A 21,963-nucleotide genomic window follows, 5' to 3' on the forward strand; every position below is an offset into this window, starting at 1 on the left:
TGCCGATGCTGCCGATGTTGTCCAGACACCAATCCCAGCCGTAGACCCAAAGCTCGATCCGGGTATGACGCCTGCTTGCTGTCGCGCATGGGAACGATGTCGCTTGTCCTCATGCGCTCATCGCTGCCGCTCAATGATCCAGAGTACCGAGAGAACCAGATAGGCATCCAGATGCTGTCCAAGAATCTCTACGAACAGCTATTTCCGCAGCGTGGACCGGGAGCAAGCCCGGACCAAGTCAACTTCTCCCGCAAGCTCCTGAAGGACTTTGATCTGCTGGGCAAAACACAAGCGCCCCTCGGCGAAGTCAAACTCGAGCTTCCCAAGCTGCTGGGCAGCAACATCGAGGACCACTTTACGATCCTTGGCCTGGAGCAGTGCCATCCGTACTTGGACATGGCAACGTCGTTTTGCAGTCCCAAAGTCGCCCCGCCTGCGTATCCCAAGACATGGTCGCAGACACCCGGATGGACTCGCTACAACGCCGACGGATCCGCCGAGTCGGTGCCCTATCCCGATGCCGATGCAATCGTCTTTGACACCGAGGTGCTGTACAAGCTGAGCCCCCTGCCGGTGATGGCCGTCGCGCTATCGGAAACACACTGGTACTCGTGGACGACGGCGGATCTGTTCTCGGTGCCTGCGCGCAAGTCTCGGCGAACCAAGAGCGAGCAACAGCAGCAGCAGCAACAGACCGAGTCCACAAGCCAGCCGCAGCCAAAGCACCCAAGCATCGAGTTTCTGAGCGACGACGAGCTCATGGACTTTCCCGAGCTTGCCTCGGCGCCAACTTTCAACGACCAGCGAGACAAGCCCTTCAGAGATCTGATTCCGCTGGGCCAGCCCGATCGACCCAAGGTCATCATCGGACATCATGTTGCCTTTGACCGCGCGCGCATCAAGGAAGAGTACCAGGTCGAGTCGACGCAATATGCCTTTATCGACACACTCAGCCTGCATTGCGCCGTCGGGGGCCTGTCGAGCCAGCAGCGGAGCACCTGGATGATGAGCAAGAAGGCCGAGCTGTCCTTCAAAGAAGATCCGATCCAGCATGAGATGTTCAAGCTGCACCAGGAGAAGTGGATCGCGCATGGCTCTCTCAACAGCCTCAAGGCCACGGCCGAGCTGTATCTGGGCAAGAACATTGACAAATCCACCCGAGACATGTTCGATACCTTGAACAAGGAAGACATTATCCAGAGCTTCCAGGAATGTATGCGCTACTGCGCCGACGACGTACTGACGACGTACGAGCTCTACCGCAAGCTGTTTCCAAAGTTCCGGCTCAAGGCACCGCACCCGGTGTCGTTCGCGGGGATGCTGCACATGGGCAAGTCCTATCTGACGACCACCAAGGAGTGGAAGAACTATGTGATTTCGTCTGAGAAAAAGTGCCGCGAGTATCGCGAGCGGGTCTCGGAGATCCTGATGTCGCGCATCCAGGACGCCTTCCACAAAGAAGAGATTGCTGATGTCCAGGACGATCCCTGGCTCAAGCATCTGGACTGGACTCGCAAGGAACACAGGATCACGAAGCGGACTGACCCGAACGATCCGCGGCTTGGGCGGCCCAAGTGGTTCCGGGACCTGTACAACACCAAAACGAAGACGATCCAGCTATCCCTCAGCAAGCGTGTGGTGCCGTATCTGCTGCGGCTGCAGTGGAAGGGCTATCCGCTCTATCACAGCGCTGGCTTTGGCTGGCTGTATCGAGTGCCAGTGCGCGAGGCCGGCTCGATCAAAACACCGCCGGTCACCTTCAGCGCCTCCGCCGACGACAAGACCTACGACCCAAAAGCCGTGGAGGATAGCGCACATGTATACTTTCGGGTGCCGCACAAAGATGGCGAGAACGTCAACTGCGGCAACCCGCTGGGCAAGTCCTATCTGCCTGCCTTTGAGGAGGGAACGCTGACCTCGAACTGCCCCGAGGCGCTCGAGATTCTGAAGCTGAATGCCAAGTGTTCGTACTGGATTTCGGCTCGCCGGCGAGTCATTGATCAGTTTGTGGTCTGGCAGGATGGCGGCGAGATCGATCTGGGCGAGATCAAGAGCTCGAACGACCAGGCTGTCGGGGTCATCCTGCCACTGGCGATTGCCATGGGCACAGTGACTCGACGTGCAGTGGAGCCAATGTGGATGACGGCCGCCAACGCGAGCGAGAAGCGCATTGGCTCGGAGCTCAAGGCCATGATCCGGCCGCCGTCGGGATACAAGTTCATTGGCGCAGACGTCGACAGCCAGGAGCTCTGGATCTCGTCGCTATTGGGCGACGCGCAGTTCGGGATCCATGGTGCCACGCCGATCGGATTCATGACCCTGCAGGGAGCCAAGGCCCTCAAGACCGATCTTCACTCAACCACAGGGGCTATTCTGGGCATCAGCCGTGATCACGCCAAGGTTTTCAACTACAGTCGCATCTACGGGGCGTCGGTGCACTATGCCGTGCAGCTGCTTCTGCAGCACAACCCAGGCATCACCAAAGCCGAGGCGACCGAGAAGGCTGAGGCCCTATACAAGCAGACCAAGGGCCTGACCTCCAAGATGATCCAGCCATGGAACAGCAAGTTTTTCTTTGGGGGGAGCGAGTCTCACATGTTCAATGCCCTTGGGTCGATTGCCAAGTCGGACGAGCCCCGCACACCGGTCCTGGGCTGTGCGATTCCAGACACACTGAACCCAGCGAACGTTGGAAATGAGGTGAGTCGTGGTGATGTGGTGATGTGGTGATGTGGTGATGTGGTGATGTGGTGATGTGGTGATGTGGTGATGTGGTGATGTGGTGATGTGGTGATGTGGTGATGTGGTGATGTGGTGATGTGGTGATGTGGTGATGTGGTGATGTGGTGATGTGGTGTGGATCAGACGACTCTCGTTTGGTCTGCGTGCGACTCAATGTCATTAGGCTCATGGCTCTTCTCTGCACCAGTACTATCGAAGCCGGGTCAACTGGGCCGTGCAGTCGTCGGGGGTTGACTATCTCCACTTGCTCTTGGTGTCGATCCACTATCTGTTCCGCCGCATGGGAATCTCGGGCCGGTTCTTGCTCAGCATCCACGATGAGGTCCGGTTCCTGGTCAAGGAGGAGGATGAGGTGCCGGCCTCGCTGGCACTTCACATCAGCAACCTGTGGGTCCGAGCGCTCTTTGCCAGCCGCGTCGGTATCCATGATCTTCCCTTGGTAAGGATTGTATTTGGATCGGTGCTAGAGCCGAGCCAGGACGGGGTGGGCTTGCAACATGACAAAGCATGCAGCGTGCTTGCCGACTAATGTATACGACATCCCCATGCTGGTCGGCAACACAGTCGGTCTCGTTCTTCTCTTGCGTCGACATTGACCACTGCCTCCGCAAAGAGGTGTACATGAACTGCGTGACGCCCTCGAACTCGGCCCCGATCGACGTGGGATTCTCGCTGTCGATCTACCAAACCCTGGCCCAGGTCGAGGCGTGGAAGCAAAGCCGCAGCATCGGATCGATCTATGGCGATGAAGTACCGACGGTTGCCCGGCTGGAGCAAGCGTTCTTGGAGGAAGCCAAGCAACTGACCGGGCCAGCAGCGCCACCCGCCAAGCGGGCCGCAGTCCAGGATCTGGACTGGACATTTGCGCAGATGCTCAAGTCGCAGCGCGAGATTGGGCTGCTGGCGTCGTTGGTGGGGCTAGGTCGACACTCGCCAGCGATCTTTGAGGCACTGGAAGGTCCGAGACAGCCGGGCTGGGACACAGAGAGCGTCCTCCAGGATCTCTTGGAGCGGTCGCGGGCAGGCAGCATGCGGGTACTGAAGCATTCGGCTGCATCGAGGAGGGGGACGTTCCAGGGGCGCAAGGCAAATGGGACTCTGTCGCCGCCGGCGAATTGACGGGACGGCGAGGGGTGGATGGGTGATGATGGATGATGAGCAATACACCAATGGACACACTCATTTCAATCGAACATTGTGTGGCGGCTTGCATCAACAGGCGACAGCGACAGGCGACATAGACAGGCGACAGAGACAGGCGACAGAGAGTGGGGCCACACGATTTTGTTTTCAGAGGCAGTTGTATTACGGCGCTTATGAGCTGCGGAGACAGCATCCAAAGGAGCATATCTCTCGCAGACGCAGGCGAGATCCGCACAGACGCGATATTAGAGGAGATGGCAACGGAGAAATTGCCGGATAGAACGATCGTCCCACACGGCGCTCCCCACCAAAGCAGCCCCTCCCTCTGCCCGTCCTCTTTCTCTATTTCGAAGCAAGCAGCCACAGTGACGGGAGGGAGATGTTTGTAGGAATAGTGAAGCGCATGAAAGAGGCGGCGCAGTGACAGAGCCGGACAGAGGGGGAGGAGAAGGGTTGGGGGATTGTCGGAATTGCAGGACAAGAGTATAGAAAGAAAATACAGTAGTGGCAAATGGCAACAACAGCAAAAGCAAAGAGAGCAGAGGAATTCCATAGAAATAATCACCGGATTTAGGCGACAGCGGCAATGAGAGCAGCACCCTGTCCGGAGCCATCGTGGGCCAGGGTCAGGACAATGTTCTCGGCCGAGAGACCCAGGAGCTCGTGGAGGGCATCACGCATGCGGTTGGCAAAGTGAGGGTAGTGCTCGAAGAGAGAGCCGTCGATGGCAACGGTGCAGCCGTCCAGCTTGTTGATCTTGGTGATGATGGCGGCGGTGGCGGCGGCCGAGAGACGAGCGGCACGGGTGCCGACGAGCTCACAGATGCGCTTGACGATGCGGCGGTCATCGATGGTGGTGGCGGGGACCTTGAGGAGGTCCTCGAGGACAGCCTTGGTGTCAGCGAGCTCGAGGGTGTGGTCTCTGCATGAGCGAGCGGGGTACAGAGATAGAGGATGTCAGAGATGGTTCACGCGGGGCGGGTCACGGCATGGAAGAGAAGATAGAGCATCGGAAAGCTGGCTTACCTCTCGATACGGGACATGAAGGCGGTCTCGAAGCTGTAGCCCTTGTTGATGGCGGGGGAAGACTGGCCGCGGAAGAGCTCGCCGGTGGAGATGAGGTCGACGATGACCTGGCGGGTGATCTCGCCAAGGTACATGCCCGAGATGAGCTTCTCGAAGACCTGGATGCCAGGGTTGGCCGAGGCACGGTCGATGGTCTTGTCGTACTTGGTGATGTTGAGGACGGCAGGCTCGTTGAAGCCTCCCCACTCGGTGTTCATGATCATCTCGCCGTTGGGAGGGATGGGGCCATTCCACTTGGTGATGTTCTCGACGCGCTCGACGTAGGCGGCGTTGGTGCCGGTGCCGAGGATGATACCGACGTAGGTCTGGGGGTCGGTGTAGGCGTGGGCAACGAGGGTGCCGACGGTGTCGTTGACAAGGGCAGAGACGGTGATGTTCAGGCCCTGTCTGGTCAGGGCGCTCTGGAGGAGCTCACAGACATCATGGCCGACAACACCCTCGCACGAGAAGCCCTTGTTCCAGAAGCAGAGAGCACCTGTGGCAAGCAAAGAGAGTCGCAGAACGTCAGGGCTGTGGACAGAGGCGATTTGACAGCAAGGGGGACTATGGCGGCAGCAAGAGACAGCAGCGACAATCGGAGCGGTAGATGCCATGTACACACGAGCACGCGACCACGGCGTCTCCTGGGACGACTTACCCTGGTTGATACCGGTCTGGGTGACGGGGAAGGAGAAGGTGAAGCCAAGGGTGGTCTTGATGTCGCGGGGCAGGCCGTGCTCGTCCAGGAACTCGGCGACCTTGACGGCGAAAAAGTCAAAGAGCTGCTTGCCAGAGCCGGACTTGAGCTCCTCGGTCAGGGGGTACTTCTTTTGGCGGATGCGGACACGGCCCTGGCCCTCGAGGAGGACCTCGCAGACACGGAAGTTGGTGCCTCCGAGATCGAGGGCGAGGTAGGAGCCGAGCTCGGTGCCGGTGGGGCGGTTCGAGACGAAGGAGGGGATCTGCAGGAACATCTGGTTGTCGTCGGCAAGACCCTTCTTGAGCTCGTTGGCGAAGGACTTGACGATGGCCTGGAGGCGCTGCGAGGGGATGCCGAACTCGTTCTCGAGGCGGGCGAGAGTGATGTCGATGTTGGAGCGGCGGAGCTTGTCCATGTCGACGACGGTCGAGCCGGAAGTGGTGGTGGTGGTGGCAGGGGAGGTGAGCTGCTGGCTGGCCGACTTGTTGTCGGAGAGGCTGAAGAGGTACTTGGCAAGAGCAGTGACGACGACGCCAGTGGCCAAGCCAACACCGAAGCCAAGACCGGTAATGGAATCAGACATTATGGGGCGGTGGTATGGGAGGAGAAGGGGGAAGCGATGAGGTGCAACGAAACAGAGCCCGGGGGAGATGGACGAGATCAGAAACAAGATGGCGATGGGGGTGGGATCGGGCGAGGCCGAGGTTATATAGCGGCAACCAGGGCGGCGAGACGGGCAGTGGCGGGAGTGGGCGAGGGGATGCGCAAGACCGCGGAGGAGAAATTTGCAAGAACAAAAGGCAGACGACCAGCCAAGGAGAACGGGTTGCACGGCAATGTTACCCAAGAACATGGTTGGTCGGGGCGGGCGCGTGTGGGGTGAGTTGTGTTGTGTGCTGTGCTGTGTTGCGTTGTGTGGTGTGGGTTGTGTCGTTGATTGCTGGGTCGACTGGTGCAGCAGCACACTCACTGTGACTGCATCACTGCAGCACACCCACTGTTGCTGTATCGACGCGTCCCTCCCAGCCAGCCATACATCCGTGTGGTTTTGTGCCCGCGCAGAGGAAAGGCCCCAGCAAGGGCACCCGGCTGTGCGGCCAGTCGCGTGTGCGCAGACGCGCCGGCTGTGCGGGTTTCGTGCCGCCACAGACAGCGACACAGCCAGCGCAGCCACAGTCCGTGTGCGCCGTCCTGCTGCGACGCAGCGCGCCATGTGTGCGTGTGGCGGCGGTCGTTCGACTGTCGAAGGCTGTCGACAAGCGCGGCGCCGGGACATTGTTGGTGAGACGAGATGGGCATGTGACGGCCCCGACGCGGACCAATCGGCGCGTGAGTGCGCGCAACAAGGCCCTGTGCTGCGCCGGCCAGCGGCCCCCCCGCGAGCTGCCCTGGTCCCTGTCGAGAGATAGCGGCGATAGGGCCGTCGCGTGGGGCTGCTGACGAACGTCTGGGCCTGCGACCCCGCCAGGCAACCGAGGCTGTGGGCGATGCGCTTGCGTCGTTGGTGGACCGATGTCGAGGTCGTCCTGCGAGACCGAGGCCTCGATCGCAGGCCCAGCGAGCATTGGGCTGCCGGCGCTGCTCGGAACCACCCGGCAAGCGATCTCCTTGCCAGCGCATCTTCAGTCAGTCCGCTCTGTGGCACGGCGATGGCTCACGCCACGTCCTCGCTCTCCCGTGGCTCGGTCGATTGGTTGCTCTCGCACGGGTGTGTCGGGGGCTGGCTGCGTGATGCGTCGAGTCACGGTGAGTGATTCGTCCTGGATGCATACCCGTCATGAATGCCTATCTGCAACGGCCTCGATGCTGCCGGCGTCGATTCAGGTGCATCTCTCTTCTGCCTGGGGCCATCACCGGATCGCCAGTTCCCCACCTGGCTGGCTCGTCCTGCCACCGTGGCTGACAACGCGAGCGCCAACCTTGCTCAAACCTTCGCCCCCGAGGCAGCCCCTGGAATGGCGGATGGAGGCAAACGGGGTGGTAGTGGTGGTGGTGGTGGTGGGCGAAGGCAGCGACGGATCTCGTCCTCGGTCTGGCCACCCACCAGAGATGCCGCCAGACATTGCCGATCGCCAAACGTGCCGGCAGAGTCCGGGCCTTTGTCGCCAGGCTCCAAGATCGCCGCACGCTTGATCGCCAGCAAGGATAGAGGATCACGATGGCTCGTCACATGGCATGTGCTGGCCAGCGATTTTGCCAGGCCTTCTTGATCGACCGTGGCTGTGGGGGGGGGGAGCATTCATCCGTTCCAGGACTCGATGAAGACCTGAAAGGATTCGAGACCCCGGCCCACTGGACCATGCGCGGCGCTGTGCTCGGGCTCTGCAGGATCTCCACCCGCGACCTGTTCATGGCGGATCGATTCGGGGCCATGTGTCCCGCCGTTGCACCATGATATGCCCTCGCTCGGTTGATACATGTCACCGTCTGACGATGTGCGTATCATACCGAGCCCTATGAGTGCAGCTCGCAGTCGTCAAAGCAGGCCTCCGTGGATCTGCTCCAGCACACACATGTATTGATTGACAGTGCCCATGGACAGGGACACCCGTCCGACGAACAGCTCTGCGTCGATCAGAGCAACAGGCTATCGATCAAACAGGTCCCAGACACGCACCGTTCCAGCACTCACTCAAAAGAGCCCCGATCCCGTCGTCGCGAACCTGTAGAGCCGGTCCTTCACACCCTCCCACGAGATGGCCGGTCGAACGTCCAGGTAGAACGACACCTGTCCGGGCTTGGTTGCCTTGGTGTCGCCGCTGTAGAAATCAATGACGTAGGTGATCCGCTTGCCGCAGCGGTCAACAACCCAGTCATGGCGATCGAACGGGAGGGTGTATCTGTGCCGGGGCAAGTGCGATCATCCCGAGACGGGATCGACCGGACGGGAGGATCCAGATTAGCTCTCGGATGGCAAGTGATTTCGCCGCACCGCTCCAGCGGCAATCTGCTCTGCACTGGCCCCTCTGCGATTGCTTGGTCTGTGCTTGTGCTCACCCGAAAAAGTTCATGATGCGGGCTTTGGGCGAATACTCCTTGGGCTTGCCCTGGAACTGCAGCAGCCTCGGCTGGCCGCACTCGGTCTTGTGCACACTTTCCCACTCCATGATCTTTCGCCAGGCCTGCTCGTTGACGGCGTTGTGGATGGGCACGATCACGGACATGTCGCGCTCCTCGGGATCCCAGCTCTTGCGGCGCATGGCATTGAAGAACATCTGAGCAGCACCAAGCAAGCCAGAACGGGTTGCGGAGCGACCGAATGGCAAGGGTCGATTCGAAAAGACGGCGATTGGGTTGGCGTCGGCGCATGAAAATGATGCAGATGGGCTGGTGCCTCGATTGCAACTCATCGGAGAGGAATGCGCACCCGCAGCCAATCCAGTGTCATTGCCATTCATCATGCGGAATCGCCGCCCTCTAATTCCTCCGAGACCCACCTGCTCGCTGGGATAGACCCAGACCTGGCCCTCGAATTTGCCGCCCATGGGGATGCTGCTCTTTTCACGATCGATCGAAAGTTGCTGCTTCTGGCCGGGCGCGGGAGCCTGGTTGGGCGGCAGCATGTTGTTGAGGGGATTGATCTGCTCCTGCTGCATCTCGGCAGAGTAGGGACAGCTGCTGGCGCCCTCGCTGCTGAACGGGACGGGCGGATGGTCGGGCGGCAGCTGGGCCATGGTGGTGTGATCGACGGGGCAACCGGAGGCCATGGTGGATTCGATGGACGGCGTGGTGGCGGGAGACTGAGGCTCTGGTGCTGGCGCTGACGGAAACGGCGACGGAGACGGCAGTGGAGCGGTGCCGCGGACCTCTTGCTGCTGGACAGGCCGTGTCGATTTTGGGCTTGAATCGCGACGCAACTGGGACCAAGACCAAGGACAGAGACGAGCTGCAAAACGCCCAAAAATCCGTGCAAAATTGGCTGCGCTCCGGAAGCGACCTGCGCACGTGACTGGGATGGCGAAACGAATGCGAATAACGAATGCGAGCAGCGAATGCGAATAACGAATGCGAGCAACGAATGCGAACGGCGATTACGGCGATTACGGCAACCAACGGCAACCAACGGCGATTGCGAGTGGGTGCTGCGGTGCTTGGTGCTGCGGTCGCTGCAGTCTCGACAATCGCTGCGGGTGTGCGATGCGGCTCCCGTCGACTGCACTGTCCGGCAAGCAACTTTTGCCGATCAGAGCAGCCGCCGTGCCTGCCTTTTTGCCCGACGACCTCTCTCTCCCAGGCCAGTCTCTCTGCCCCACCAGGCTGTGGGATCCGATCTGAGCCACCGCACGGCCAGACACCGAGGCACTTGACCACCAGGCGGCCGCCGATCCGGCGTGCTTCCGGTGCCTCTCTCAGCGCGGGTGTTCGCGTTGTGGGCCAGAGAAAAAAAAGCGCTCCTTTCCGCGGCTTCTCTGGAGCAATCGCGGCCAGAGCCAACCCCCGAGCCCAGCGCAAGCCGTCCATCAGCGCGGAATCGCTCGCCAGAACGACCTGCCAGGCAAGTGTGGGCTGTGCCGTCGCTGGCCATCTCGAGAGACAGCGGCGATTGTTCCGTAATGCCTTTGTCCATTGGTTCGTTGCGCTGTGGGCGACGCTGACCCGCTTGCACCCGCTCCGTTTTGTCGGATACTTGCCGTCCATTCTCGGGTCCTCCCGCCTTCGTCGGCTCCTGGTCTGCTGTCGAATGTGGCCCCCCCCCCTTTTGCTGCCCGGTTATTTGCTCTCCATCGCTGTCCGGCCCTCCCGCCTGCATCGCTGCCCTCGTCCCGTCTCGCATCGCTTGTTGCCTTGGTTCCTGCATCGTTTGCCCCCTGTTGGCTTGCTGCTCCCTTCGCCCCCTTTTATACCTGTCTCTGCAGCCAAAGTCCCATTACTGGCTCTCCTTGGTTCTTCAACCTCTTCTCCCTCGTCTGATCGCTGCAGGCCTTCTGCTACTGCTCACATCCCCGCTGGCGTTGTTGCTGCCGTCGTTTGCTGCCCACCGCTACTGCCGTCGCTGCATTCCGGCCTGTAGCTGCCTGGCGCCGCTCCCCCCGCTCTCCTGCCCTCTCTCTTTCTACCACACACAATCTTGCCTATCATTCCGTCCCATCCGGTTCAACGCTCCGTTCGCGGCCAAGCCCTGTCGAGCCCTTCTCCCCTATGGACGAAACCGAGGCACCCAGCTCCGAACCGGCGATCCCAGCAAAGGTAAAATACCCCCACCCCACTTTCTACAAACAGCCTCTCTCAAAGAGGATTGTATCGGACTTTCTGCTCCTTCCCTCCATCTTTCTTCGTGTTGCCGTCTGCCTCCTCGACTGCCCTGTCGGTATGGGTGATCCGATCCAGCGGACCAATGCCCACAGCATCGGGGGGGGGGAGCCAACTTGGAGGCGGCAATGCAGAGCGCAGACAGTCCGCCTGCGTTTGTAAACGAGGAAGAGAGGAGGAGGGGAGGACGGAGACGGACAAGATCGAGATCAGAGGCGGTTTGGACTCGCAAGGCTCTCCAACAGCACATGAGGCTTTTCTCTCCACTCTCCCCGTCAACCGGCGCCTTTCATGAACCGCAAGGCGCATTTGCGTGCTGAGCCGCAGCGCCAGTCTCGAAACACCGACAAGACTCATGTTGGCATCATTCCACGGACCCATCAACCGAGCGTCGCTTCACCCACCCGCCTGCCCATCCCGATGCCTGTGCCCGTGCCTGCGCCTGGAGCGATCTGCACGGGGGGGGGCACCCAGCTCCCTCATCCTGCAGCTCTTGTTGTGGGGGTGGGGTGATGTACGGCAGTCCTCTGCTGTCCGAGGCGGAGCGCGGGGGGCGGGCAAGGCCATGCCGAGGCAGCAGTTCTTACCGACGACAGGGCATATCCATGCAGCTCTCGCCGGCGACCAGGCGTGCGGGATGAGGATGTCTCTGGTCTCTGCCCATTTACTCATCATTGGCCGATGCGTTCGGCCCCTCTTCCGGTCTCTCGTCCCCTCCCCCTACTGTCCTTCCATTGCACCCTTCGATGCACCCTTCGGCACTCTCCCGGCTCTTTCCACTCTCGATCCCTTCCTTTCTGAACCCCCACCGCCGCCGTCGCCGCCCCGCCCCGCTTCATCGCCCATTCCTCCCTCCCTCCGTTCCAGTTAGGGGATCTGTCTGTTGGTCTGCTCAACCCCAGTGCAATTCCCAACAACCGAGCCAGCATCTCGGAACGCCTTGCCGTCGATGCCACCCGCCGCGACTGGCGACGACCTGATGCCGAAGAGCCCATCAAGCCGCCAGAGTCGCTGGACATCCTGCAGCGTCCTCTGACCATCGCCATCGTCGTCGTTGCCGATAAGGCTGCACTCCCGCTGCGGGCCTCTGGCGGCGACGTCACGATCCATGTGGCTCAAGAACTCTGCGATCGCACGCTCGTGGACCACCCACTGATCGAAAATGTCTTGGTCGACGGGGTGCTCATCAACGACACCCTGGACGACGAGGCTCTTGATGACATGCCGCACGCCTCTGCGGCGGCCGAGCCCTTCACTACACCTAACCACCCCACCAGCGACGACGGCAGCGACGACAGCGACAACTGCGACGACGACAGCGACAGCAACGACAACTGCGACAACGACCAAAACAGCCACAGCGATGACAACGAAGGCGAGTCCCAGCCAAGCCTGGCACCCTCGCCCGAGCCTCCAGCCGAGCCAGCACCCAATCATGCGGACGACCCCTCAGCCGATCCGCCATCAGCCGATCCGCCACCAGCCGAATCGCAGGCGCAACCTCCGACGGGCGCCCCCATCGCCAGTGCACACACCGCTCCGTTTCCCAGGGGACCGACTCGAATGAATGGCAGCGTCCAGAGCCTGGATCGATCGCATTCGCCCTCAGCCGACGGAGCCGCCGCCCAGTCGCCGTATCGACGCCCAAGGCTTCATGCATACTGTCCCAACCTGCCATATCCACCCGAGCAGTCCTGTGCCGAGCATCGAACCAACGCCCCCCCTCAGCGACAGTCGTTGCCGTATCCGGCCGCGCTCGTCCAGCCTCCGCCGAGCGGCCCTGACTGCCGGTGCTCGAGCCATCGACCCAGTTACTACACGCACAAGGCCATGGTGACTGGATGCGAGAGCAGCCGAGGCTATCCTCCGTCCCGAACCAGCAGCACAACATCCTCCTCCTCCGGGCCCAAAAAGCGGACGAAGCCTCCTGGTCTCGAGCGCCACGTGTCGTTTTCGGACAATGTCGAGGCTTACGACCACAAGGACTGGGAGAATCGCATGGAGGCTGTGCGCTTGGCCAAGAACTCTGGTAACCGCCAGTCGATTTGGAAAGGCATCGTGGGCAAGGCCAAGCAGATCCTCCACCGAGACTAGGGCCCAAGGCCCAAGCCCCCCTCCTGGACGGGGTGGAAATGCACGTCTGTGGAAGAGGATGCGTAGGTCGCAGTGAAAAGTGTAGTGGGCATGTCTATGAATCCACGTCGACGGTGCAGGCGCTCGACCTTCATCAGCCTGATGCAGCAGAGAGCACCGGCAAGTCCCACGGAATATCGACATGCGGGATAACGACAGCACCTCTCGGAATCCGAAGCAATCTGAAGAACGGCAACCACCCAACTCGCTGGGCACAGATTTTCTTCGGTGTGCTTTCAGACTCTGCTGAGATGCACATGCCCTCATCCTCGTTTGTTTCGTTCTACTAGCTCAATCTTCCATGCCAGGCGCCTACTCTCTCGGACATGTTATAACCACACAAGCCTCCTCAGTCCGGCATGCAGAAGCAAACTTGCACCTCCACCTTTGTCTCTTCCTTTGTATCTTGTTTTTGGCTTTGACTTTCTTTTATTGCTTCCTTTGGGCCTGAGTGGCATAACCGCCATGATTTTCCTGCGCCCACTCCCATTGTTTCTCGTCCCTGACCATTCTCAAATCTTTACCTGATCCTTTTCCTGTTCTCTTTCCCGCACCGAAATATCCCCCGGGCAGCGCGCCAGCGATGCCCCCCCCCTCCTTATCAATAGATGCGTGCTTTCGACCTTGCTATTTGCGTCTTATTTCTCCCTCTTTTCCTCCTTTCCTCCTCGCCTTGCCTCGCAGCTATTCGCCCGATCTCCAAGATCTTCCTCCGGGTCGATATGGATAGCCCTCACGAGATGAAACAAAAATATGGAATACACTACTCCCCCCTGAAACTTGCTGGGCGGCCTCCTCGCTGGAGGGTGGAGGATGGCCGCGATGGCGACACATGACAGCGACAACGACAGGGACACATGGCAGCGGCACATTCATGGGCGGAGTGCAGGTGTCCGCGAATCGCTGCGGTGTGCGGTGTGCGCTGGCGACTGCTCCCTGCCGTCGATCATGGGATGCATGAAGGTTGTATCCAGCCAGCGACGATGAGCAAGTGATAGCCTGCCACAAGACGCCACCGCCAGATCGGCCACCAGAACCGAAACCGAAACCGAAAGCAGGGGCTTGCCGGCTCGGGCAGCAATCTGCCGCCAAAGGGTCATGGGGGGAAGGACAGCCTCGATCGCCAGCCAGGCACGTCCTCAGCAGACCGGGCTTGTCTGCACGAGCCCCCCAGACCAGGCAGCAGCAAGGGACCCCTGTGATCAAGTGACGAGGATCTGGGCCACAGGGCTGCGCGCACAGGGCGGGCGATAAGGCCGGGTGGGGAGAGGCACAAGCCCGTAGCCACGCGCAGCAGCATGACGCGGCTGGCGTGATTGGTGGCGGGCGGGCGCTGTGCGCGGCGCATTGGCCGCTGTGTCACGGGCGCCGCCGGAGCTGGCACGGGTGGTGTCGCGCACAGAGCGGCTGTACGCGGATGTGCTGCGCGGCAGCCCTTGTCGCATCCACCCGAGGCCGGCCCGGTGACCGGCGCGCGCCTTGTTTTCTGAGACTGTGGCGGCGGAGAAGCGCTGCTGGGTGGTGTTGGGTGTGGTTCGGCTGCTGCACTGGGGCTGTGGGCTCTGTGGGCTGTGTTGCTCTGTCGCTGTGTCGGTGTTGTTCTATCGCTGCTCGGCTGTCCCGCCGAGTGGCATTCCATCGTATCTCCGACGGACACGGATCCAATGCATTCGTTTCCAACGCGCTGACCCGGTCGATCCACACCATATCGCATACCATATCGCACACCATATCGCATACCATATCGCATACCATATCGCATACCATATCGCACACCATATTGCACACCATATTGCACACCATATCGCTTCGCTTCGCTTCCTTCCACGCTCCACATCGCATCCAATCCGTCCATCTTGTCGCTCTGCCGTCTCTTTGCTGGCGATCCATTCGGTTGGCTTGGTCTGCTGTGTCGTCCTGGTCTGTTGCCGCCCCCCGCTTGCTCCACCGGCTAGTCCTTGTCGGCCCCCGTCCTGCCCCCACACCTTGCCAGGGCTTTGTCCCTCCTCGACAAGGCACGTCCGATTTTTTTTTTTCGGCCTCGTCGGCGGTCTCGCTGGCGGCCTGCTCTCCCCCAATGCTCATATATAGCTCGTCCTCCTGGCCATCTGCTGCGTTCGCTGCCGCTATCACCACACTCTCGCCTTCGGGCTGCCTGGATCGTCCCGCCCTCTTGCCCCCCCGTTCCTTCTGCCTGTCCTGTCACCCCTTCAGATATCCCCGAGGCCGCATCGCCGTCGCCGTCGCCGCCGTCTCTCTCACTCGTCTCCTCAACTCCTCGGCCGAGCCCGCCTCGAATAAACAACCCTGATCCAATCGAACCCTCCCGCCCCCGCGATCAACCGGAAATAATAGGACATATTCCAATTCCGTCCAATCTCTGTCTTCTCCCTCCTTCCGCCTCTCTCTCTCTCTCTCCCTCTGCTTCCAGGCTTCCGCTGCCACCCTCGTCCAGGCTTTCTCGCCATTCGCACCGCCTTCGTCTCGCCTCGCTCTCGGTCTCTCCTCCCCGGCCGTCTCCGAACACGATCCCAAACGCCCAGCTCCTCTGCCATTCCCACGAGCAAATCGCATCATCCTTGTGGCCCGCGCCCCACCCATCCCCATCTCTGATACTAGTTCCGCGCCATTCAACTGCATCGGCACCACCGGCTCCTTTTGCATTCCGCTTACTACTGCCCGGACGCTCCCGTCGTTCCGTGAGTACCGTCATCCATCCATCCATCCCCCATTCCTATCCTCCTGCTCACAGCCATGGCCCGTCCTCTGCGATGCGTGTTCCTGGTTGGCTCATCCTCGGTGTCTTGCAAACCCCAGGCTCCTCTGCCCTCGCTAGATCCTTAGATAGTCCAATCTATCTGCCGCCCAAAGTCGCCCGGCTCAATCGCGTACAACAACCACCACCACCACAACCACCAGTGACTCCGCAACGCAGCCATGTCCTCGGCCATCCCCATACCCGTTTCCGATAAGCACGGATACGAAGAGTGCCGCCCTGCCAACATCTGCTCCGACACGAGCGATGACGAAGAGGGCACCCTCGTTGCTGCCGACGATCTCCCCAAGGACGTCTGTCCCAGCCCCAGAAGTACTCCGAGCAAGCCCCGACTCCGGGCCTATTCGCTCAACAAGGGCAGTCCGTGCCTGAAGCACCACCAGCCGCAAAGCACCGACGGTGTGCATTCGTGCACCTACAGCGACCCTTCCGATCTCTCTGTATCCCTGTGCTCGTCCGTCTGCAACCTTCGCTCGAGCTGCGTCATCTCCCGCACCTCGTCTGTGTCGTCCTCGACCTCGTCCAAGCGAGTGTCGTTCTCGCCCAACGTCACCGAGCACGAGCACGACGAATGGGAAAGTAAGCTCGATGAGTTCCGGCAGTGCAAGCGGGCACTCGACACCCAGCAACGCTGGGACAAGATCAAGCGTGTGCAAGAAAAGATCAAGAACGTCCAGACCTGGCTCCGCACCTGAGTTGTTCTCCGCCCCTTTGGAACTCCTGGTGCCTTGCGCATGAATCCGTTCACCCCTTCTGTGGTGGCGCTGTCGTCCATCTCTTTGCCCAAGCATTGGTTCTCCCTGGACACGCGCCCGCGCCGCCTCTTTCTGATCATTTCCCTCCCCCTTTGCTCCTGCTCTTGCTTTTGCTCTTGCTCTTGCTCTTGCCCTGCCGTGCTTCTCGTTCGGACTGCTTTTGATTTGGCCCTTCTGGTCTGGTGTCGTGCCTCCGGTGCTTGGTTGTTGCAGCCTTCTGCGCGCTCTTCGCCTCCATTATCCCGGCGCTCCCCGTTTCTTTCTGTACATACCACCGGGCGAGCGCCTTCACCTATTTATGCCCCGCGATTACGCCTGCACTCCAAATGCCCCTGCATGAACCTACATCGTCCACCCTCCCTGCCCTTTCTGCATGGGCAGCCGAGGGGGATGCTGCTCTGGGTGCTCTCCTGTTCCAAGGAACATCCCCTTCTCTCATCTCTCTCTGATTTTGTGTTGTATTTTGCTAATCTTTTCTGGAAACACCCACCCAAGGCCGCTCCTGCGGACACTCGATGAATGGGACAATACATAGACTCGGTTGCTTGCTTTTCACCCTGCATCTCCCGCATCCGACCAGCCGGCGTCGTCCGGTCCGCCTTTGTCCGCCCCACGCCGGCTATTCCCGATCACCGGCCAGGGGGCTGGTGTGCACCGCCTCGGTCGCACGCGGTGGTGGTCAGCTGCGCGACATGTGTGTCCCGCTTGTGCCACGACTCGTCCATCGCCACATCCGCACTGCCGCCAGCCGCCGAAGATTCCGTTGCACCGCTCCATCGATCAGCTCGCCAATCCGCCTCCTGTCGAGACCAGAGCTGGCCCTCCCAGACGACGACCAGTTTGTCCAAGCATCCTGTTCCCCGGTACACACCGCCAGACTCGGCTTGAACTCGCACCCCCGACTCTCCGACATCGACACCGCGCCTTGGCTGCATCCACCTCCCCAACCGGCATCCACGTCGCACCGCCATCTGCAGCTCCGACCTGGGGGAAGCACTTGATGTCGTCAGATAATGCATATGGGCAACCGGCGTGTCGATCGTCCGCTGAGTCGAAGCTTCGATTGTGTACCAAACCATTGTCCGCCGCAGGCACTCGTGGCCGCTGCTTGTCAATAAGTTTCATCAGCCCGAGCCTCGCCTCCTCCAAGTCTCACTCCTCTGCCCTGCGTCCAGCCGCTTTCCCCCTCGACCAAGCACGACGTTTCTGAACCGTGGCTGTCGCAAACGCTTGCGCAAGTTCGCCAGCGGTATTTATTGCCCGGGCACGTCGCCACTTTGGCTTGCTTGGGCTCTCCAGAACAAGCATCACATCCTGTCGGTGCACTCATTTCGCTCCGCCCCCTACCAAAGGTCAACCAAGCCCTGCTCCTTCCGCATCGACCGATCACTCCCTCTCCGCCCCTAGTCTGACGCCAGTCTCTATCGCACAGATACCGTCGATGCCATGAGAACAATCCACTGGGTGATAATGACCCTTTCGCTTTGCTTGATCACGTTTGTCACCAGACTCACAGGCAAGTGGTCATGGAGTGGTGTTCACGCTGCCGAAGAATGCAAGGACGCGAGGGTGCTGAGCTCGCCCAGTGTCGTTGCTGTGAACTCGGCAGCACTCTGGCCATGAGTTCCGAGCATCGATACTGGCTCCTTCGAACGCCGCCGCGACTGTTCTCGTGCTCGCCCCTCTGACCCCACTACGTTGTTTGCTTGTGCAGGCAGCTACTGGCGGAGGAAGGGCGCCCTCAGCGACAAGCCCTTCATCTACACTTCTGAGGCCGCGCTCTAACCAACATGCAGCGCTCTCGAAATGTTCAACGGCACATCATGTATTCCAACTGCGGATCAGAGCGAACCGGGACAGTATGCCCCCACTGCTTGTGGCTGGATTCGGGGATGCTCCACCTTGAATACACGCAGTCGATCTCCTGTGCCGAACGAGTCGCAACAGACACCTGCCATCCACACCATCCCCGCCTGGCCCCTCGTGGCTGCGTCACCATCGCGTCTGGCGATATCGCTGGCCACGAGCCGCCGCCCTCCCCCGAATGGGCTCAGGCCACCTTTCTCGCTCCCATTGCCCCCCGTCCGTCGCTCCTCGTCCCATCCCACAACGCCCGGGCCCGTCCTCCACCCTCCATTCTCCTCCGTTCAGCGTCGCCTCGCCTCGCCTCCAGCCGCTCCCCTTCTTCGTCATCGCTCCTGCCCTTGGCCGCGCTGCTGCATCCAGTCTGCCGCTCCCGAAAGCATATCCCGCCTTGAGCCAACATGGGCCTCTTTAGCTGGTTCTGGATTGCCATGGTGCCCCTTCTGGCCCTGGTCATCTACCCCACTGGTGCGTGATCTGCAAGACCTGCTCCCTCTGGCCTTGAGAGACCCTGGCCAGCTTCCCAGAAGCAGACTCCGTGACCCGCATTTGTCCGCGGTGCCCCTGCCCATCGTCTTCAAATGTTGGCGATGCTGTTCGGCACTGCCTTTGGCGTTTGTCCTTCAACCGACAATCGACTCTGGCATGCCCTCCCCCCTCTCTCTCTCTCTCTCACCCTGCTTTCTCTCCAACAACTCATCCCCTTTGATCTCCGTCTCGATCCTCCGACACTCATCGTGACCCTGTCCGTCATGTCTCTTTCGTCGAGCAGTCCACCAGATCAACGCCGTCAAGCCCCCCAGCCAGCTCAACTTCCACAACGACCAGTGCCACGAAATCAACTGTAAGCTCGGCTCGTGTCCATGATCGAAGGGGCTTCATCGATCCAACTGCTGCAACAACACTGCCAGGTTTTCAATGACATTTGTCGAGACTGGAGTTGGAGCAGTTGGAGCAGTTGGAGCAGTTGGAGCAGTTGGAGCAGTTGGAGCAGTTGGTGCTGTTGGTGCTGTTGGTGCTGTTGGTGCAGTTGGTGCTGTTGGTGCAGTTGGTGCAGTTGATGCTGTCATAGCTCCCCTTGCGACCTGCGACAATACTCGGCTCTGGTCGGCAGCAGCTCTGTCTGGATTTCACCGCTGATCCGCTCCCCTTCGCCCCTCTGCAACGTCGCTCTTGATTTTCCGTATCACCCACAGCACCCTTTACCCAAGGATGCGAAACGATCAAGATCATCGGGGACTATGCGTATTCAGGTATGCACCTTGATACGATGCTGCTGACACTCGCTTCTCAGAGGGGCCGCCTCGGCTGCGACGGCTGTTGTATGCGAGCCAGCTCTATTTCGCCACCACCAGCATCGAATGGCATGGATCCAACATCTGTGCGCCATGCTCCATCTTCTTTCACTCGTGCTCTGAGCGACATGAACCGGCAAGTCGGTGAGACTGACCAGCGGCGTCCTCCTCACGAAACCCCTCACGAAATGCCTCACGAAACCCCTCACCCTTGGCGAACCCAGCTTGCGTCGGCGATATTGCCCAGCGCAAGGTCTGGTTCCCGCCTCTCAGCCGTAGAGACCCCCGCGGCAACTCGACCGGCCATATCGTCCGCATCCACTTGAAGGTAAGCCAAGGAGAGAATCCATCCGGCATATGCTACTGGTCCTGCTGCCTCACGTCGTCGCAGTCATTTCCTGGCATCGCAGCCTAGATCATGATGCCACCTGCAATCATCACCGCGCCCTCTCATCGTCACTCGTCACTCGTCGGCGCTACCCTTGTGGGCTGACTCCTTGTTTCCGCACATCCCTGTATTATTCGCTGCCATGTCCTGCTCCCAGTCCGAAGAAGTCTCGGTCCTCAAGTTCGCCAACTTTGACCCCGCAACGTTTTACCCGCACGGCATCGATATCAAGGCTGACAGCGAGGATCCCACGGTCGTGCGGATCGGTGCCATCAACCACGGCAAGACTGGGAGCTCGGTCGAGCTCTTTGAGCACCGCACCGAGACCGACGAGCTTGTCCACTACGAAACCTTCCAGAACGAAAAGCTCCTGCCCCGGCCTAACAGCATCTGGCTCCTGAGTCGCAGTGAGTTCTACGTCACCAACGATGGAAAGTTCAAGTCTCTGGTGCTCTCGTCCCTCGAGCGGTCCCTGAATCTCAAGTTTGGCAGCGTCGTGTTTCGCGGCGAGAACGGCAAGGCTCGGTAAGTCAGCTGTTGAGCTCTGCTTGGTTGTGAGTATCCCGCTCTTGCCCCTTCGACTGACGTTTGCGGTATACCTTTGTCTCGACTGGCGCTTGCAGCATCGTGGCCGAAGGCCTTGCCTATCCCAACGGCATCGTCGGCTCCTCCGATCAGTCCACCGTGTATGTCTCCTCGTCCTTTGGACATGGCGTGCACGTCTACAGTCGTAAGGACACCGGCAGTCTGCGCCAGACCGAGTTTGTATCTCTGGTAATGCAACGATCAGCAGCGCGAATATCCATGCCAGCAGGCTTTCGGTCGACCAGAATCGCATGCAATATAGCGCGACCCGCAGTGCACGAATCCACAGCCCGCTTATTCATATGTTGATCCGCTCATGTCTCTGCTTGGCTTCACAGGGCATTCAAGTCGATAACGTCGCATACGACGAAGTTGACAACAGCGTTTATGCCGCTGGTGGCGCCGATCATGTCGCCGGCGTCAAGTCCATGCTTTTTGACATTCCATCTCGATTCGCCAATGCGGTGAGTGGTGTTTCCGCTCGATGTTGTGCTGCGTCGGAGTCCCTCGGGGATGTGGTTGCATGGCTCGTTGCTGCGGCACCAGCGAGACCGGCAGATCAGTCAGGCTGTTGCGTCATTGGTATAGTGTCTATGCTACTGCATATTACGCGAAGTCCATCACGATTGACTGGATCTGCTCTCGCCCCTCCAGGCATACAAGATCAGCGCGGCAACCGACGATCGAGTCTTCTATGGCCATCAGGTAGGCATCGGCAATCCGACGGGCTTTGATATCCCGTCGTTGCCACACTCTTTCAGCACGGCAACAACCCGAGCAGCCGAGGAGCTTGATGCCATCATCATCACTAACGACCATATATACACACACCCTTCTCCCTCTCTCTATCTCTCTCTCATCATCTTTGCAACAGCTCAAGTCCGAGTTGCTGTGGTCTGGTGAGGACGAGTTTATCACCAGCGCGATCGTGGACCGTCAAAACAACAACATCTGGATCTCGAGTTTCAGCCGACCGCAGATCCGAGTCTGCAAACTCGAGACCGCCTCATAAAAATGTGCGAAGCGACGTGAGCCAGAGCGGAGGCCACGCTCCGTTCCTCCTTCCTCTTCTTCCCTTTTCAAACCTTTGATACTAGTGTCCCATTTGTAATGGCCACTATAGTCGATCCAATAACACGGGATGCCCCGGATTTTGAGCATTTATCAATTCTGGTCATCCAAAACCAATGCGCGCTGGTCATGACCATTCTGTGATGCGATTCTGGATCTGAATCGAGGACGCGATTGTGGGCATCACTGTCAGCCCA

At 59.9% G+C, this 21,963-nt stretch overlaps 6 protein-coding genes across 6 annotated transcripts; 4 read left to right on the top strand and 2 right to left on the bottom strand.

Annotated features, from left to right (window-relative positions):
* Positions 1 to 111: 111 nt before the first annotated feature.
* BJ171DRAFT_419916 (DNA polymerase family A-domain-containing protein) lies at positions 112 to 3,861 on the top strand (the record flags this gene model as incomplete). Its single annotated transcript, XM_053107411.1, has 4 exons — positions 112 to 636; positions 805 to 2,700; positions 2,930 to 3,181; positions 3,307 to 3,861. The coding sequence occupies 4 exons, from the start codon at positions 112 to 114 to the stop codon at positions 3,859 to 3,861; spliced, it is 3,228 nt and encodes a 1,075-aa protein (XP_052970174.1).
* A 163-nt stretch (positions 3,862 to 4,024) lies between these two features.
* Positions 4,025 to 6,322, bottom strand: BJ171DRAFT_455335 (uncharacterized protein). The gene is made up of 3 exons (XM_053108272.1): positions 5,609 to 6,322; positions 4,912 to 5,446; positions 4,025 to 4,807 (listed from the first exon to the last, which is right to left on the bottom strand). The coding sequence occupies exons 1-3, from the start codon at positions 6,231 to 6,233 to the stop codon at positions 4,456 to 4,458; spliced, it is 1,512 nt and encodes a 503-aa protein (XP_052970175.1). The 5' UTR covers positions 6,234 to 6,322; the 3' UTR covers positions 4,025 to 4,455.
* A 1,960-nt stretch (positions 6,323 to 8,282) lies between these two features.
* On the bottom strand, positions 8,283 to 9,246 carry BJ171DRAFT_557813 (cytochrome c/c1 heme-lyase; the record flags this gene model as incomplete). The annotated part of the gene is made up of 3 exons (XM_053113119.1): positions 8,283 to 8,490; positions 8,648 to 8,865; positions 9,088 to 9,246. 3 exons carry the CDS (start codon positions 9,244 to 9,246, stop codon positions 8,283 to 8,285), a joined length of 585 nt encoding a protein of 194 aa, XP_052970176.1.
* A 1,913-nt stretch (positions 9,247 to 11,159) lies between these two features.
* On the top strand, positions 11,160 to 13,061 carry BJ171DRAFT_234309 (uncharacterized protein). The gene is made up of 2 exons (XM_053106561.1): positions 11,160 to 11,414; positions 11,768 to 13,061. Exons 1-2 carry the CDS (start codon positions 11,256 to 11,258, stop codon positions 12,992 to 12,994), a joined length of 1,386 nt encoding a protein of 461 aa, XP_052970177.1. The 5' UTR covers positions 11,160 to 11,255; the 3' UTR covers positions 12,995 to 13,061.
* Positions 13,062 to 16,274: 3,213 nt separating this feature from the next.
* Positions 16,275 to 17,119, top strand: BJ171DRAFT_234321 (uncharacterized protein). The gene has a single exon (XM_053106562.1). It carries the CDS (start codon positions 16,544 to 16,546, stop codon positions 17,081 to 17,083), a length of 540 nt encoding a protein of 179 aa, XP_052970178.1. The 5' UTR covers positions 16,275 to 16,543; the 3' UTR covers positions 17,084 to 17,119.
* Positions 17,120 to 18,559: 1,440 nt separating this feature from the next.
* On the top strand, positions 18,560 to 21,946 carry BJ171DRAFT_490233 (uncharacterized protein). Its single transcript, XM_053109594.1, has 9 exons — positions 18,560 to 18,895; positions 19,200 to 19,271; positions 19,624 to 19,680; positions 19,947 to 20,050; positions 20,268 to 20,635; positions 20,734 to 20,884; positions 21,034 to 21,159; positions 21,350 to 21,400; positions 21,570 to 21,946. Exons 1-9 carry the CDS (start codon positions 18,829 to 18,831, stop codon positions 21,705 to 21,707), a joined length of 1,134 nt encoding a protein of 377 aa, XP_052970179.1. The 5' UTR covers positions 18,560 to 18,828; the 3' UTR covers positions 21,708 to 21,946.
* Positions 21,947 to 21,963: the final 17 nt, after the last annotated feature.

The sequence above is a fragment of the Polychytrium aggregatum genome (assembly GCF_025602895.1).
Source record: "Polychytrium aggregatum strain JEL109 chromosome Unknown BJ171scaffold_5, whole genome shotgun sequence".
Taxonomy (NCBI): domain Eukaryota; kingdom Fungi; phylum Chytridiomycota; class Chytridiomycetes; order Polychytriales; genus Polychytrium; species Polychytrium aggregatum.